General features: G+C 36.2%; 1 protein-coding gene across 2 annotated transcripts in view; it reads right to left on the minus strand.

The window, feature by feature from the left end:
• The window catches only part of Gria2 (glutamate ionotropic receptor AMPA type subunit 2), a 120,127-nt gene that overhangs the window by 7,720 nt on the left and 97,971 nt on the right, over positions 1–14,436 (minus strand). For both annotated transcript variants that reach the window (NM_017261.2, NM_001083811.1), the window contains 1 exon segment: positions 10,705–10,903. In NM_017261.2, coding sequence (NP_058957.1) covers positions 10,705–10,903 — 199 coding nt within the window.

Below are 14,436 nucleotides of genomic sequence, written 5' to 3' on the forward strand. Positions count from 1 at the left end.
CTGGAAAGCACTAAGGACCTAGGGTAGAACTGCTATGTGAGAATCATATGAATGAGGCTGGAATTTTCTATTAGATCTTGTGAGGGTTAATCTTCATTTTCAGCATCACTGGATCGGGAATCAAGGAAGTGATGAGGCACCTGGCACATCAATGGTGCTTGAGTACCAGCTGAGCTTGCATCTTGAGCTGCAAGTAGGAGGCAGCAAGAACAAACTGGGAATGGTGTGGGCTTCTGAAACTTCAAATCCTCCCTGCAATGACACACTTTCTCCAACAAACCCAACTCTCTTATCCCTTTGCAAACAAGTCTTCCAGCTAGGGAGAAAGTGTTCAAATGCATGAGCCAATGGGGCTGTTGTCATTCAGAACTGGTATGGTTGCAATAACAAGATTATGTAAGTTATTCTTATTAATTGCATTTTAATATAATTTAAATCTACTGATTCTGTTCCTCTAGTGAGCCATGACCCACACTGACACTAACTGATGCATTTCTAGAATAACATGTTTAAAAAGGAAATAGTCACAAGCCGTTAAAAATATCTCCTAAGTAAACAGTAATTTTTTCTTTTGAATATTTAAGCACCAAGTACTTTGTCTCAAGATTAAGCTAGTCTTTTCAACAGCAGATAAGAAAGAGGAGAAGCAGTATTGATTGAACGCGTATCAAAAAGATTAGTTTACTTCAAGACAAAGGCAGATTTCAAAGGAGGCTTTAATACTCTCCACACAAAGCTAAAGCCAGCTGCTCACGGATTGAAAGGTCAAACCATTTTACATCTACACGTATTTCTTTGCACAGCACTCACAAATGACTTTAATCCCCTTTAGCAGGCTGACTTTGAATAATCCATTTTCTTATTCTAATATATTAATAGAAACTATAGGATGCAAAATTGGGATAATAGCTTTATTTTTAACAGTCATGAGATTTGGGAGGGTCTCCTTATTATGCGCCATGGAACTTTCAAATTATAACCTTAACAAGGCGTCGTCAATTCATTATAAATTGGTTTAAGGCAGATCTATAGACATGCTGAGCTTGCCACCCCAGGAATCCTAGCAGCTTCACACAAGAGCATGTTTTAGCTTGGTGAAAACCTCATGTCAACTGCAATCAGAGTGAGAGTAGTCTCTGTCTCTGGGGCAAGTAAGTCTATGATGCTACTACTTCACCAGAACTATTATATGACAAGCTTGTTGCCATTGCTCTGTGGAAGGACATATAGGTGTCCTCCCTTAAAAGATACTAACATTCATGACCAAATTACAGCTTCTCTTAGCAAATAATTTGTCTAAATTACATAGATGTATTTCCAATACTGACAATATTGTTCCTTGAGAGTAGAGAGTTGGAAGCATTATCAGGTCAGCCAGGCTTCCTCTCTGTTATGGCCTAGAGCTCCAAGAATTCTCCTCCAGGAACTCAACTGGAAGTCTTCGCTTAATGATCATCATAGCATCCTGTACTCAGTAGATTCCTTTCAAAAGGCAAATTCGTTGAATAGTTGGGGACTTGGTAAGGAAAACCAATCTTTGCCTGTTGTCAGAAACCAACTTATTTATCATTTCTTCTTCCTGTCTTTTTTAGTCTCTACTATAATATTTCACAGTATTTGATTTTAGTTAAATTGACAATGCCAGCTCCAATTTTTTTCTAACACGACTTCCCACAAAAATATGTTTAAACATTTGCAACTAATTGTAACTTGACTAAAGGAAATTCAAAATAAAATTACATGTATATTTTATCAATTTAGCCACTGAATTTGGCAATTATTCCAAATATAAAAAATATCTGAGGTACATTAAAGAGTTAAAAAAAAATAAAAGGTCTGGCTCAGCAGTTAAGAGCACTGGCTGCTCTTCCTCCCGGAGGTCTTGAGTTCAATTCCCTGCAACCACATGGTGGCTCATAACCATCTATAATGGAATTTTATGCCCTCTTCTGTCATGCAGGTATACATGCAAAGAGCACTCATATACAAAAAAAAAATAGAAAAACGTAAGACCTTTTCAAAAAGGTGTTAAGTAAAGTATTTTATAATTGTAGATTGTCTTTTTGAAAGTTCAAATGTTAGCAATAAAAAGTTCCAATTTCCTAATTGAAGAGTATTTTCCAAAATATGCAAATGACATTACCAAGGTTTAAAGGCATTAAAATGCCATAGAGAAAGTGGATATATTGACACAATGTCTCCAATGAACCAGTCTGCTGCTGTCCTCATCATCCCCAGTCAGCACACCTCTGTGCATCTGCAGTTACTGGGAAAGTCTCTGAATCTGCTGCTTCTTGGTCTAGACCTACAGGCTCTCCTTGATTACTTGAGTCAGTTTTAGTTTGCTTTACTAACAATTTTCTTTTGTAATGTAAAATTTTTGAGATTTTAATGCAATTGCATTATTTTCCATTTTTTCCTCTCTCCAATCCCTTCCGTATACAGTTCCCTGATGTCTTTCAAATTCATGACCTATCTCTTTTGTGCGTGTCTGTGCGCGTGTGTGTGTATGCAATATATATAATATATATTATTGTGCACATAATATATGTAATATTCTATATATAATATAGAAAATATCATATAATCAAAATAATATAATGTTTATATATTATTTTATAGCTACATTCATGTAGTGACTATTCCAACCTTTCTTCCTGACACACTTAAGTGTATTGTTTCAATATTCTGGAGTTTCCAAATCAGAGAAATTCTAAAGAAGTTGTGATTTTAGAAAAGAGATAAACAGGACCTAGTCTGGTGAGCTGTATGTGTGTTTGCTCTAGGACACTGGCATACTATACATGTGGAGGTCAGATGGCTTCCTCTGTTACTTTCTACCTTATTTTTTGAGACAAGGTTTCTCACTGAACCTGGACCTCACAGAATCTTCAAAAGTATCTGGCCAACAAGCATGAGTAGCCAACACTGGTTTCACAGGCTTGCTCTGTGGGAGGTAGAGATCAGAATTCAGGTTCTTCTTCTTGTTTTGCAAGAGCATCCCAAATCAGCCCTCTCTACAGTTCCTTTAGTAAATACAGAAAGACATTTGGAATTCAGGAAAGTGTCAAAAGACAAATAGTTGTAGATTCAGAAAGTAAGCAAAAATAAGTCATTTTTAACTCAGACGTTGGCTTCCTTTCTTGCCCGCTGTCCATATTCTACCACCCTTGCTTGGAAAATAAATCTGTATTATGAAATAAAGCTTTAAAGACAGACCTAAGCCTTCCTGACAAAATGACTGAGGACTTCATCCTTAGCGCCTTCAACATATATTATTTAGCATAATTCCACTTTCCTTTTTTTGTATCAAGAATACATTTTTAGTAAAGGAAATTATTTGAAGCTGAATGTGGTGAATCAATTTTACTGTCCCTGAATCTGTCCCTGAAAGGAGGTAGATAATGGGAAAGTTCAAGGCCATACTGGGAAGAAGAGTAAAGACACTGTTTCAGAAAACCAAAGTCATTTGGATTAAAGTTGTATAGGATAATGACTTTACACCTTGATTGTCATGGAAAGATTTCATATATTTTCTATTTATTTTTATAATATGCTAGCCACATTAAATATAATTAAAATCTTTTCATGGTCAATGTTTTTCATTTTGAAAAGCTTAAATATTTGTGTCTACCTATTATTTGGTTTTGAGTTCATTTTATGATACTGCTTAATTCCTTCTATTTCCAAAGTTTGTATTACTCTCTGAAAATGAGCAGCCACTCTCTTTACAAGGCAAAATGCTTTGGGAGAACACTGAGTAAGATTCAGAACAAAACTATGCAAAAATAGGAATGACAACTTATTTCAATGTCATTACTTCCTTCAAATGCTAAAACTAACTGAAAAGTTTCCTAAGTTTTAGCAATGGTGTTTCTATTTCATTTTCATTTTACTCTGATAAATAAGATTATGGCACATTTTTTTCTGCCTGCTTGGGTATCATTATTGTTATGATAACCAGTCTGAAAAAGACCTAGTAGAAGCAGACAGAAGTGATTATTCTATTTAAACAAGGTAATGAAATACAACAAAGCCTGAATACATAGTTCTGCGCTGTTTTGTGATATTCATCTTCCTTTTGAAACACATAAACTGGGAGTTCTAAGCATTTTAAAATGGGAGTGTTCTCAAAATTGTTCAGCATTATAAACTTTGCTGTGAGATTGTCTTTGACATTTGGTGTTGTGAAAACCAATGCTTCTTATGTATGGTCCATAAGCAAAAGCTTCCAGTCATCTGATTCAGGGCACTCAGTGTGGCAGGAGGTAGTTTCCAAATTACCCAGCAGGACAGTCAGAGGCCAGTGACATTTGTAGAACATAGCTGTGAGACAAAAATAGCCCATTTATCCTGAAAAAGCTACTAGTTTGCCCAATAATTGTAATTTAATAATAATACATAGCCCTTCTCAGCACTTGACCCACTGAGGTCACATGAATCAGGATAGCCTCCTGTCCAGGTCTTTAGTCTTCTCTTCCTATGAAATCTGAGCAATTTCCAACTGTATGAGCTGCGTGGTTCATAAGCCTCGCAATTACTTTTGAAGAGAAACCCATGTCAAAGCCTCCTAAAAGTTTGACCGCTTTTGCCCTGTTCTATGGCAATCAGGCTGAACAGGGCAACCGAGTATGTTTGTACCAGGCTGACTATGCCCTTAAAACCCTCAGATGAATAAAATGCTTCTTAAGTTGTTCTGTGAAATGGTGAGAAGATTAAAATGTCAGAGAAAGGAAGGCTGCCAACCACGAGGAAATGACTTCACATTGTTCTGGGCCATCCCGAGAAGGTGTAGCCATGCAGGAGCTGGCAGCTGAGCGGACTGCCCTGCTGTATTCAGTCCACAGAATGGGAAGGAATAGAAATCTTCAATAGATATGACTAACCATGCAGGAATAGCTTCACCGTGTGCACGGTGTCACTTACTGCCATGAATTCACAGTCAGCATTTATTTAATGCCTACACTCTTAGAAGCTATTTACAGATTTAAACATGTGTGAAGGACTATTAAGAATCTCTTCTTGGATGAGTGGCATCCTACATATACAAAAATATATGGCTGCACTGCTTTTGCAAACCTCTGAAAACTGTATATATGTGTGGCGGATATCCCCAAATCTACAGATACATATTTATGCCTGCAGACACACACTGGTGATCTTGATAACTCTAGCCCAGAAATAACCGGCAGTATTGGAAATAATAGAGTGGAAGGAGGATTTACAAACTAGTGAAGTATTTATTCTGCATGCCATAAGAATCAGGACATGATGGTGCATCTTTGCTCCATGCAAGCAGCCAATCTAAGAATTATGACGCTACTGAATTAGCTCTTACTATTTGGTAAGTAAGCATGTAACGACTAAAATACTTTCATTTGTCATGATGTTTACATATGCTATTGCAGATAAGGAGCGGAAAACCAGGACTTTGCCTGTACTTGGCAGGAGCTCTGCTTCTGCTTCGTTGTTGCATCCCCAGGACGTAACCTCTGTTGTGCCATTTTATTTTAAATCCAAGTCTCCCTACATTTCCTGGGCTGCTTTGAAATCATTGTGCAACCGAGGTGGACCTCAAACTTATGACTCTCTCATTCCCATTCCCAAATAGCTGTCATTAAAGGCACATATTTGCCAGGCCCAGACAATAATTATGGAAACATAAACAGGTGCTGTTAATGCCATAAGCACACTAAAAAACAAAACATTTTGTTTGGCCTTAAGGATAATGTCAGTTATTGTAACTCCCTGGTAACCATGATTGTTGAACTGTGAAATGCACACACTCACAACACACACTCAGAGACACACACAAGCACACTCTCATATCCGAAAGCAGGGAAATTTCAAACCGATTCTTTCATTCTAATAAGGAACAACTGCATAGATCCTATGTGTCTATCATTTATAGCGTTTCTAAACGGAAACATGTCTAAGATATTGAGTAAGAACACTGTAGTCGGATGGTTAGGATCAAAGTAATTCTGCTATTTACAAGTGAGAATACTACTATGTAAGGAATGTAAGAATGCTTATGTAAGGGATAGGAAACCTTTACTTTGACCATTTTTTCCCTGAGACTAATAGTAACTAACACATATCACTTGGTCAAAGAGTGAACAGTGTGCCTTGTCCACTCATGGGTGACAAACTGAGGAAATGGCTTGGGGCGTGTGGGAAGAAACTCTCGCTCCCCTTCTGTAAGCCACTTGTTATCCTTTGTGGACTGACAGACCTGTGACAGGCTCATAGAGATAGCCTGCTCTAGATTCTAACTTGCTGTGGGAATATGGCAAACATAGGCTCTGCAAAAAAAAAGTCATTTTCCAGACAAAATTATAGAACTATGATCTGCCCTATTTTAATGAGGGGAAATTATCAAAATTGAAACTCTAAAAATAGTAGTTTATACTTGAAATTCTAATTCCCTCCTAATTATAGGTATGTTACAATGGCACTCTAATTAAGCATGATTAACAACTCCACAGCAGGTCACAACAGCGAATTAGGGTCCATAGAGAGAAAGCTTGTAGGCATCTAGGCCCACACATTTCAGTTTTCACAAGATTGAACTCCACTTTCCCTTTCTTGAAACACAAACTAAATATTGATGTTAATATGTTGGTTAATAAGTAGAAGTACAGAATTTAAAGTAGAAAATTTAGAGCCTAAATCACACTTCTAAATCTACTATGGGCTCACTGACCTCAATAAAGTATTATTAACATAACCTAACTGAACATTAAATTATTTACTTGAACTCTAAAAGCAATTAAGGCTTTGATTAAGACAGTTAATTTCATCATAGTAAAGGAGAGATCATCTTAAGTTAGAAATTCAATGTAAGTTACTTTGACAGAAACAGTTCTTTTACAAAGCTTGTAATGAAAATTAGGTGCACCTATAAGATATCCAAATTGCAATTTAAAAATGGATATTCATTTTTAAATATTCAAATGTTTCATTCATTTCTTTATCTACTGTTTAAGAGTTGGACTGTGTCTATGCTTTCTCCAATTATTTTCCCCAAACCTGGATTAAAAGCTTTCTGTCGTCAAACAAATGGACGCCTTAGGTACTCATAAATGCTCTAGAAGAATTAATAAAATTCCAAGATAAAAGAAAAAAAAGCACAAAAGCAGCACAATGAAATCATGTCTAGGGAAATGTTATATCAGAGCAGTAATGCAAAGAAGGGAATTTATTCCCTCTCCCACAGGTAATTAGTTCCTTTTCTGTGTTTGGTCCGGTAATAAATAAAACAGGTGGCCAGAGAACAAAGCGCGAGCACAATATTAAACTAAATGGAGAGAAACTTGAAGCAATCCCACTCAAATCAGGGACTACACATCTTCAGTCTGAAAACCCAGTTCCTCCAGTCTCTCTTCCTGGTTGGCTGGCCACCCTGTCAATCAATGGCTAGCTTTCAGCTTGCCCTGAATGTACCACTCACTTAAAGAAATTCAAATTCCCCACAGCTAAATGATAGCTGAAGAAGAGCAGAGACCCACCGTGTGTGGTGATTATTAATCTCATGAAGAGAAGCAAGCGTTTGCTTTGAACTTCCTTCTTTCCCAGTAATATACAATTTCAACTATATTCAGCTAACAGACTGAGGATTCATGGGAAATGTTGACAGAAAAAAGAATAGTTTCGTCTTTAAAATGTCTAAGCTAACTATATTTTTGTTCTATCTATTTTACATGACACTCAGTGGATTGCAGTTCTCTACTTAAAGGGGATCCATGACAGAATTTCCTTACACTGAAGGACATGAGAAGGAAGGATGTACTATGGTTCCAGGTGGAAAATTACAGCATCCTGAAAAAAACCACTGAGGTAAACATGGAAGAAAGTCATTTCTAATATTACATCGGGTGACCCCATTATCAAATATAAACAGAAGTGGCAAGTGTGTCAAAAATCTCTCTTAGACTAGCAGGCCTTTGATTTAATCTAACTTAGAGAGATGAGCCTTTGAGAACGATAAACGTCAAATCCCAAACATGTCACATATTTCAATGAAAGCATTAGTGCATGTCTGTTGTGGTGGTCTGTGTTTTTATCTAAACTCCCATTTACTGACAGGAACAAAGTAAACAGCCTATGAGCACATTCAAGTGCATGGTTTCTTTCTCTAGCTAAGAGGAGCTCACTGCAATGCCGCATGTATTCCAATCCAGCAGGGTTGTTTCAAATTCCTTGCAGGGTTGCAACAAGATAGACACTATGAGGACCCACTCACATTTCAACCAAAACTAATGCTGTAACTTCATATATCAAACATGGACTTGATCAAGAATAGAACAATGACACAGGGAGACAAAGGCATGGATGTATAACACAGAACAGTAAAGAATCCTTTTTAGCTCTCAGAATACATTGAACTCCCCAAATTATCTGGTCATTGGTTTCATAGTACATAGGAATCAAACAATAACCATGGTCCATATGTATTCATCAGATATATGTTACTATAACAAAATGTATTAGAGTAGAAATTTTATTTTGAAAGCTGAATTGTTCAGAAGCTAAAAAGATCCAAGAACAAGCAGCAGCATCGTGCGTGTCTACGGCGAGGGTCTCCTCAGCTGGGTCACAGCATGGTGGTAAAGAAAGGCCAGAAGTGGCCATATGCAGAAGGGACAAAATCCATTTGAAACTTTTCTACTAGAGTCCGTTTCTAAAAAAAAAAATCCCACCCCTTCCCTGAAACTCACACCAGGAACCAAGATTCTACCCTAGGAATCTTTGAAGGACAACTCAAGCCATTTCAAAAACACACTCCTGAATTATCAGACAGGAAGGAATCCTATGAGGTTGAAAAATAATACACACCAAAAAAAATTTCTCTGGTGCAAATTTTACCAGAAGAACAAAGCAGTTCACGCAGATGAGTGTGGCCCTTCCTTCATTGCTGTAGGAAACATAAACTCGGCTCTCAAATCTTGTGCAAAATACACAGTTACTGTTTAACTGAGTTCTGCAAGGCATGGATGCGCTGAGGCATAAGAGCAGCAATACTCCTCAGCCGGGACACCTTTACTTTCCCATCTGTATAGTAGGCAATGTGGGCAAGCTGGCCAGGGTACCCAGACTCTGGAGGCTTAAACCTGCATTTCTGAATGACTGCGTGAAGACATGCTGAAATAGAAAGTGGTCGCAACCGAAAGTGACAACCGCGAGTCTCGGCAGATGCAGACTCTATCAGAAGAGTATCTAGAAACAGCTCTGACTACTGTATACCAACTTATAAAGCACGAATAAAGGATTATATAGTAAGGCCCTGTGTTGCTCATATAATTTACTTACATCAAAACACACCTGAGTTTTACAAAGAAGTAAAACAACCCAAGTCTGAGTAAGAGTAATTACAGCTCTTATAACTGTATTTGTAACGAGTAAGTATTTCGTCTTCTGATATATTCTACTAAAAATACTGTTACATCAAGCCACGGAACCCCTATATGAAATGATTCTATGATCACATATATGTTCAGAACTGATGCTAAATTATAGTTGATACCAATCTGTGTCGTAAGTTTATTTACACCTATAATAAAGCAGGAGTTTCTGCTAGAACTTATTTTGCTCTCTCATTGAGGTGTTAGTAAAATCACTGCTCTTCCGTTTTCACACTTCCTGGTTACTGTAGCAGCTATGGTTCTGCTCCCAAGAACGTTTCTTCCCATCCTAACTTGGCCTCAACGGACGATAATCAGGAACACATAACACAGAAAGTGCAAGAGAGGGTTGAAATCACAATCTACCGCCGTGACATTCACCATGTTGAAGGTCCTTGCCTTTATCTTGAGGCCAACATCTCACTCACACACTGATATATATTCGAAGGTATTTGTTTAACTATCAGATCATCTTTTGTCATATTTGTTGGGTTAGTTAAAGATCAGCTGTGTGAAAACATATTAATACAATGGGCTCTTCTGAAAATACAATGTAAACATGAAAGAAACTTATTCTGGGGGTTGGGGATTTAGCTCAGTGGTAGAGCGCGAGCCTAGGAAGCGCAAGGCCCTGGGTTTGGTCCCCAGCTCTGAAAAAAAGAACCAAAAAAAAAAAAGAAACTTATTCTGTCATCAAATGTCTTATAATGGATTAAAAGAGTTAACCTATACCCAATACACACTTTGTCGTTGTATTACCTGTTTTAAGTGTTACAAAGTTGAGGGCTTTTCCTTTGAAGAATTTCATAAAAAATACAGCATTTACAACTAAAACCTAATCTGCTTCTTAATTTTGAAATAGCATGCAGGATGCAAGCATGAGTCTCCTCATGATAAATTATGGGTTGTTGATGTAGAACATTTTATAGATGTGCTTCTAGAACATGAAGAAATATGCAGTGCCCTTTCCATAGAAACAGAAATAACAAACTGTGTTTTGTTTCAGTTTTGATCTTGTAGAATGTTTATCAGTTTTGATAAAATTTAGATTGTATAGCACCATTATGTTTTTTTTTCTCCTGAGAAAGTAAGAAGAATACGGAAGCATAGATCTCGTTGGAGAACAGAATACACAGAAGGTCTGAGATAGAAACAGATCAAGAGTAGAAACAGTGACAAAGACAGCTGGTTCTTCTCACACAGCATCTTTCATGGACCATGGGACGAATGGGGGTGGAATAATTAATGGGGGCTAAATTTAGAAGAAAAACCACAGACACTGAAAATCAGAATCACTTACCCTGAAAAACTCTTTAGTGGAGCCAGAGTCTAATGTTCCATAAGCAATTTCTGTTTGCTTAGACAGATCCTCAGCACTTTCGATGGGAGACACCATCCTCTCTACAGTCAGGAAGGCAGCTAAGTTAGCCGTGTAGGAGGAGATTATGATCAGGGTAAAGAACCACCACACACCTCCAACAATGCGCCCAGAGAGGGATCTGATAACAAGTATGAAATGGATTCGTAAAGTGAAATGAATGATCTAATATAAAACAAGTTTACATTCATATGCAAATAGCCACTTACAGAAGAGTTTACCTTATAGCCTGCAATATATCTTTTCATTAGTGAAACTAGAAATTACTAATTATTTTTGGGCAAGGAATACAGAATAATGAGGTTGAGATCTGAGGATGTTCCCAAAGACCTAAACTCCATTCTTGAGATTCATTCACAATAGATCCAAATAGTTGATGGTGCAAAATTCCACAAGAAGGAAACTTCAGTGCACACACATACAAGTAATTCATCTAATATGCACAATATTCGTCTATTCATGTCATAAATAATCACAAACAAGAGAACCTAAGAATATCAGCAAAGTTCATAACAAAACAAATATTAAGAAATGATTTATACCATAAATGTAGCTTTAAACATGAAAAAAAATCCTCCCACTAACACAACCCACCCCAACCCCACAAACAGACCCAGTTCCAGTAGGTTTTTGGGCGTGCAAACACATGGATATTCAATGCAGTACAGGAAAGAAATGGAAAAAGTGAAATGATACTAAAATAAAACATAATTCTTAATGAATATAAATCAAATGCCTTAATGGTGTGTACTGCTCGGACCCTGCTGCTTTGTATTTCCTGCTTAAGAGAAAAAGAAAACTCAAAGAAAACGGATTAGATATTTAAAAGTTTAAAAGGTATAAATTCCTCGTGTGAAGTTTAATAAGACAGCAGCATGTATATGACTATAACTATATAATAAAGCTTAATAGATTTCTAATATTTTACTTTAAATATTGAAGGAGATAAATACAACTATATAGCTAACAGCAGGCATCTAGTCTATTTCTTAAAAGATTTTATGGGATTCTGTATATATTTCAGAAATTTGGAGTAGTATTTCTAAAATATTAAAACATGAAAATTGGACAGCTTGTGGGCATAATCAAATTTATTGGTAAGTAGCACTAAGCAATGTATCCTTTGATACATTAGACGCAAGATAAAATTGTGGGTGATTTTGGTAGAATATAAGCCACTCACTCAGTACAAAAGGAAAAGCCAATTCCCAAAACTTCAAGATTTAGAATATCTGTTGCTTAAAATGAAAAACCGAAGGAGTATAATTGAGCCTCCAGGACAAAGTCATGATAAAATGTAAATATTTAAAATAAACATATTAAGAATGGAAGGTTTAAATATTTCTTGTGTGGAATCAAAATTGAGTATTTTACAAACTTTACTTCTAAAACCCTGATATGGACAGAGCCACCCTCAAAATGTATCCTATCTGCCATGCAGTGTCATAACCACAGGACACATATCCTGCACTGAGAAGGCAGACTCAGAGCCCAGCTGCTAGGACAGCTCAACACTGATGTAGAATTTTCTTGAAAGAATCTGTACCGATCTCCTGCATGCTCAAGAGTCATGATTATATGTTATTCTATTCTAGACAGGAAGTAAATACTAGTTAGTACCTGTTTTCTTTTAATCCAATGCTTAAATGTATTGAGATTAAATATTTCAACATTACTTTAATTGCATCAATTGTAAAATAAAGAAATAGTTTTAGAATTTATCATTTTTACTGCTTTAAAAGCAACGATTAATTTTTCTGGGGGTTTTAGTGAAGTTTTATTAAGAAGGAAACTATTTTAATTTTGATGAAAGTTGCCATAATTAAAACCAAAAGTTTTACTTCAGATCACATATGCTGAATAATATGAATTAAAAAGTACTGTCATTTCTTCTTAATAAGCATCAAGTAATGATTTTTAAGTGGCCTATGATTTATATTGAGAGATGTTGTTGGTTGAATAAAGCCAGATGAAGGAAAAACTAATCAGTATTGCATATTGCTTTCCAAATTTCTATTTCAAAACATATCTTACTATGAAGAGACCTCAAGCCACCACCACCACCTCCTCCTCCTCCTCCTCCTCCTCTTCCTTCTTCTTCTTCTTCTTCTTCTTCTTCTTCTTCTTCTTCTTCTTCTTCTTCTTCTTCTTCTTCTTCTTCTTCTTCTTCTTTTCTTCTTTTGTAATTTTGGACAAGTTATAGTCAATGAATCCAGTAAATGATCTGAGACTATAATTCAAATATGTCCTTTCCACATTCTTAATGGAGTTCCATAGTAGATTTTACTTGAAAAAAGCATGATGGATATATTTTCAAAAATATTTAAAAGGAATTTCTAAGTGGTCTGTTAATTTTTACCTCGTTTTAGAGAGTAGCCCACTCTACCACTCTGATCTGCAATGGTCATCACTGCCTTCCAAACATGATAGTTGTGTTCATTCTTTGCATAAAATGGTCATTAAACTGGCAATGTTATGCTTTAGTTACAGTTCTTAAATACACATGGAGCATAAGCAGAAAGAAAAATACATTTTATTTTTAATGTTATGTACTATATTTACATGTCCATAAAATCAATAAAGGGAAGTACATTAACTAAAAACCTGTGTTTCTTACTAGGAATTAAATGTTCTTGTATGTGAACTGTAGCTAGTCTTGGTTCAAGAATGAAAGCACAGAACAAACTATCCTATGTAAGAAGCAAGCTTGATAAAATGAGAAATTATCTGAATACCATAGTGATTCTAGGATGTTCTAGAATAAGTTGCCTTGTACTACAGCCACAAAAGCAAAAGATTATCTAGTTCTTAGCAAACACTTGTTAAGGTAACTTCAGTGCTGTGTTGTAAGTAGAATGTAGGAAAGCTTCCAGATCTTGTCTAAGGAACGCAGGACAGTGTGTACATCATTATACACCCCAACACACACACACACACACACACACACACACACACACAGAGAGAGAGAGAGAGAGAGAGAGAGAGAGAGAGAGAGAGAGAGAGAGAACTTCTTATCCAATCCAAAGGACAGAGTGTAATGTATGCTGGCCAAACTCAACTCCCTTTTACTTAGAACCCTGATTCAAAGGTCTTACCATAGTAAACTATTAATCTAATAGTTATGGAATAGGATGTTCTCTGATCCTCAATTTTGCTACTTTTCTCTTTCTCATTGTTAGAAACTAATCTTCATATATTTAACCTAATTCAGATAACTATGAGAGATGAGAGGCAGATCCTTCTACATGTTGTTAGTGGTTAATTGTATATAAAGGACCACATACTCCTTCATTCATGTCATACAAATGTATGTAGAATATTTCTAATTCAGGCAAGGCATAAAGAGACTCCACTGTAAATATGGAGCTAAGATTTTTCTTTTTTAGGAGCTACATAGTTCTGTTATTTTTTCTTTTTATGTGATTTTTATAATGCATTATCATAATACCAACTGGCTATCAGAAATAAGTGTTTACTAATTTCTGCCTAAAAAATATATTTCCCTATCCTCAGCCAGTAAAGGATATTAAGACACTTAGAAAGCTATGCACTTTTGAGATGCTTATATTCATTAAGAAATTAATTGCTTATAATTTTCCAAGAACCCAAAAACTAATGTTTCATTGACTTATCATTAAAAAGTCACTCCCTTAA

This window comes from Rattus norvegicus, chromosome 2 (genome assembly GCF_036323735.1).
Source record: "Rattus norvegicus strain BN/NHsdMcwi chromosome 2, GRCr8, whole genome shotgun sequence".
NCBI lineage: Eukaryota > Metazoa > Chordata > Mammalia > Rodentia > Muridae > Rattus > Rattus norvegicus.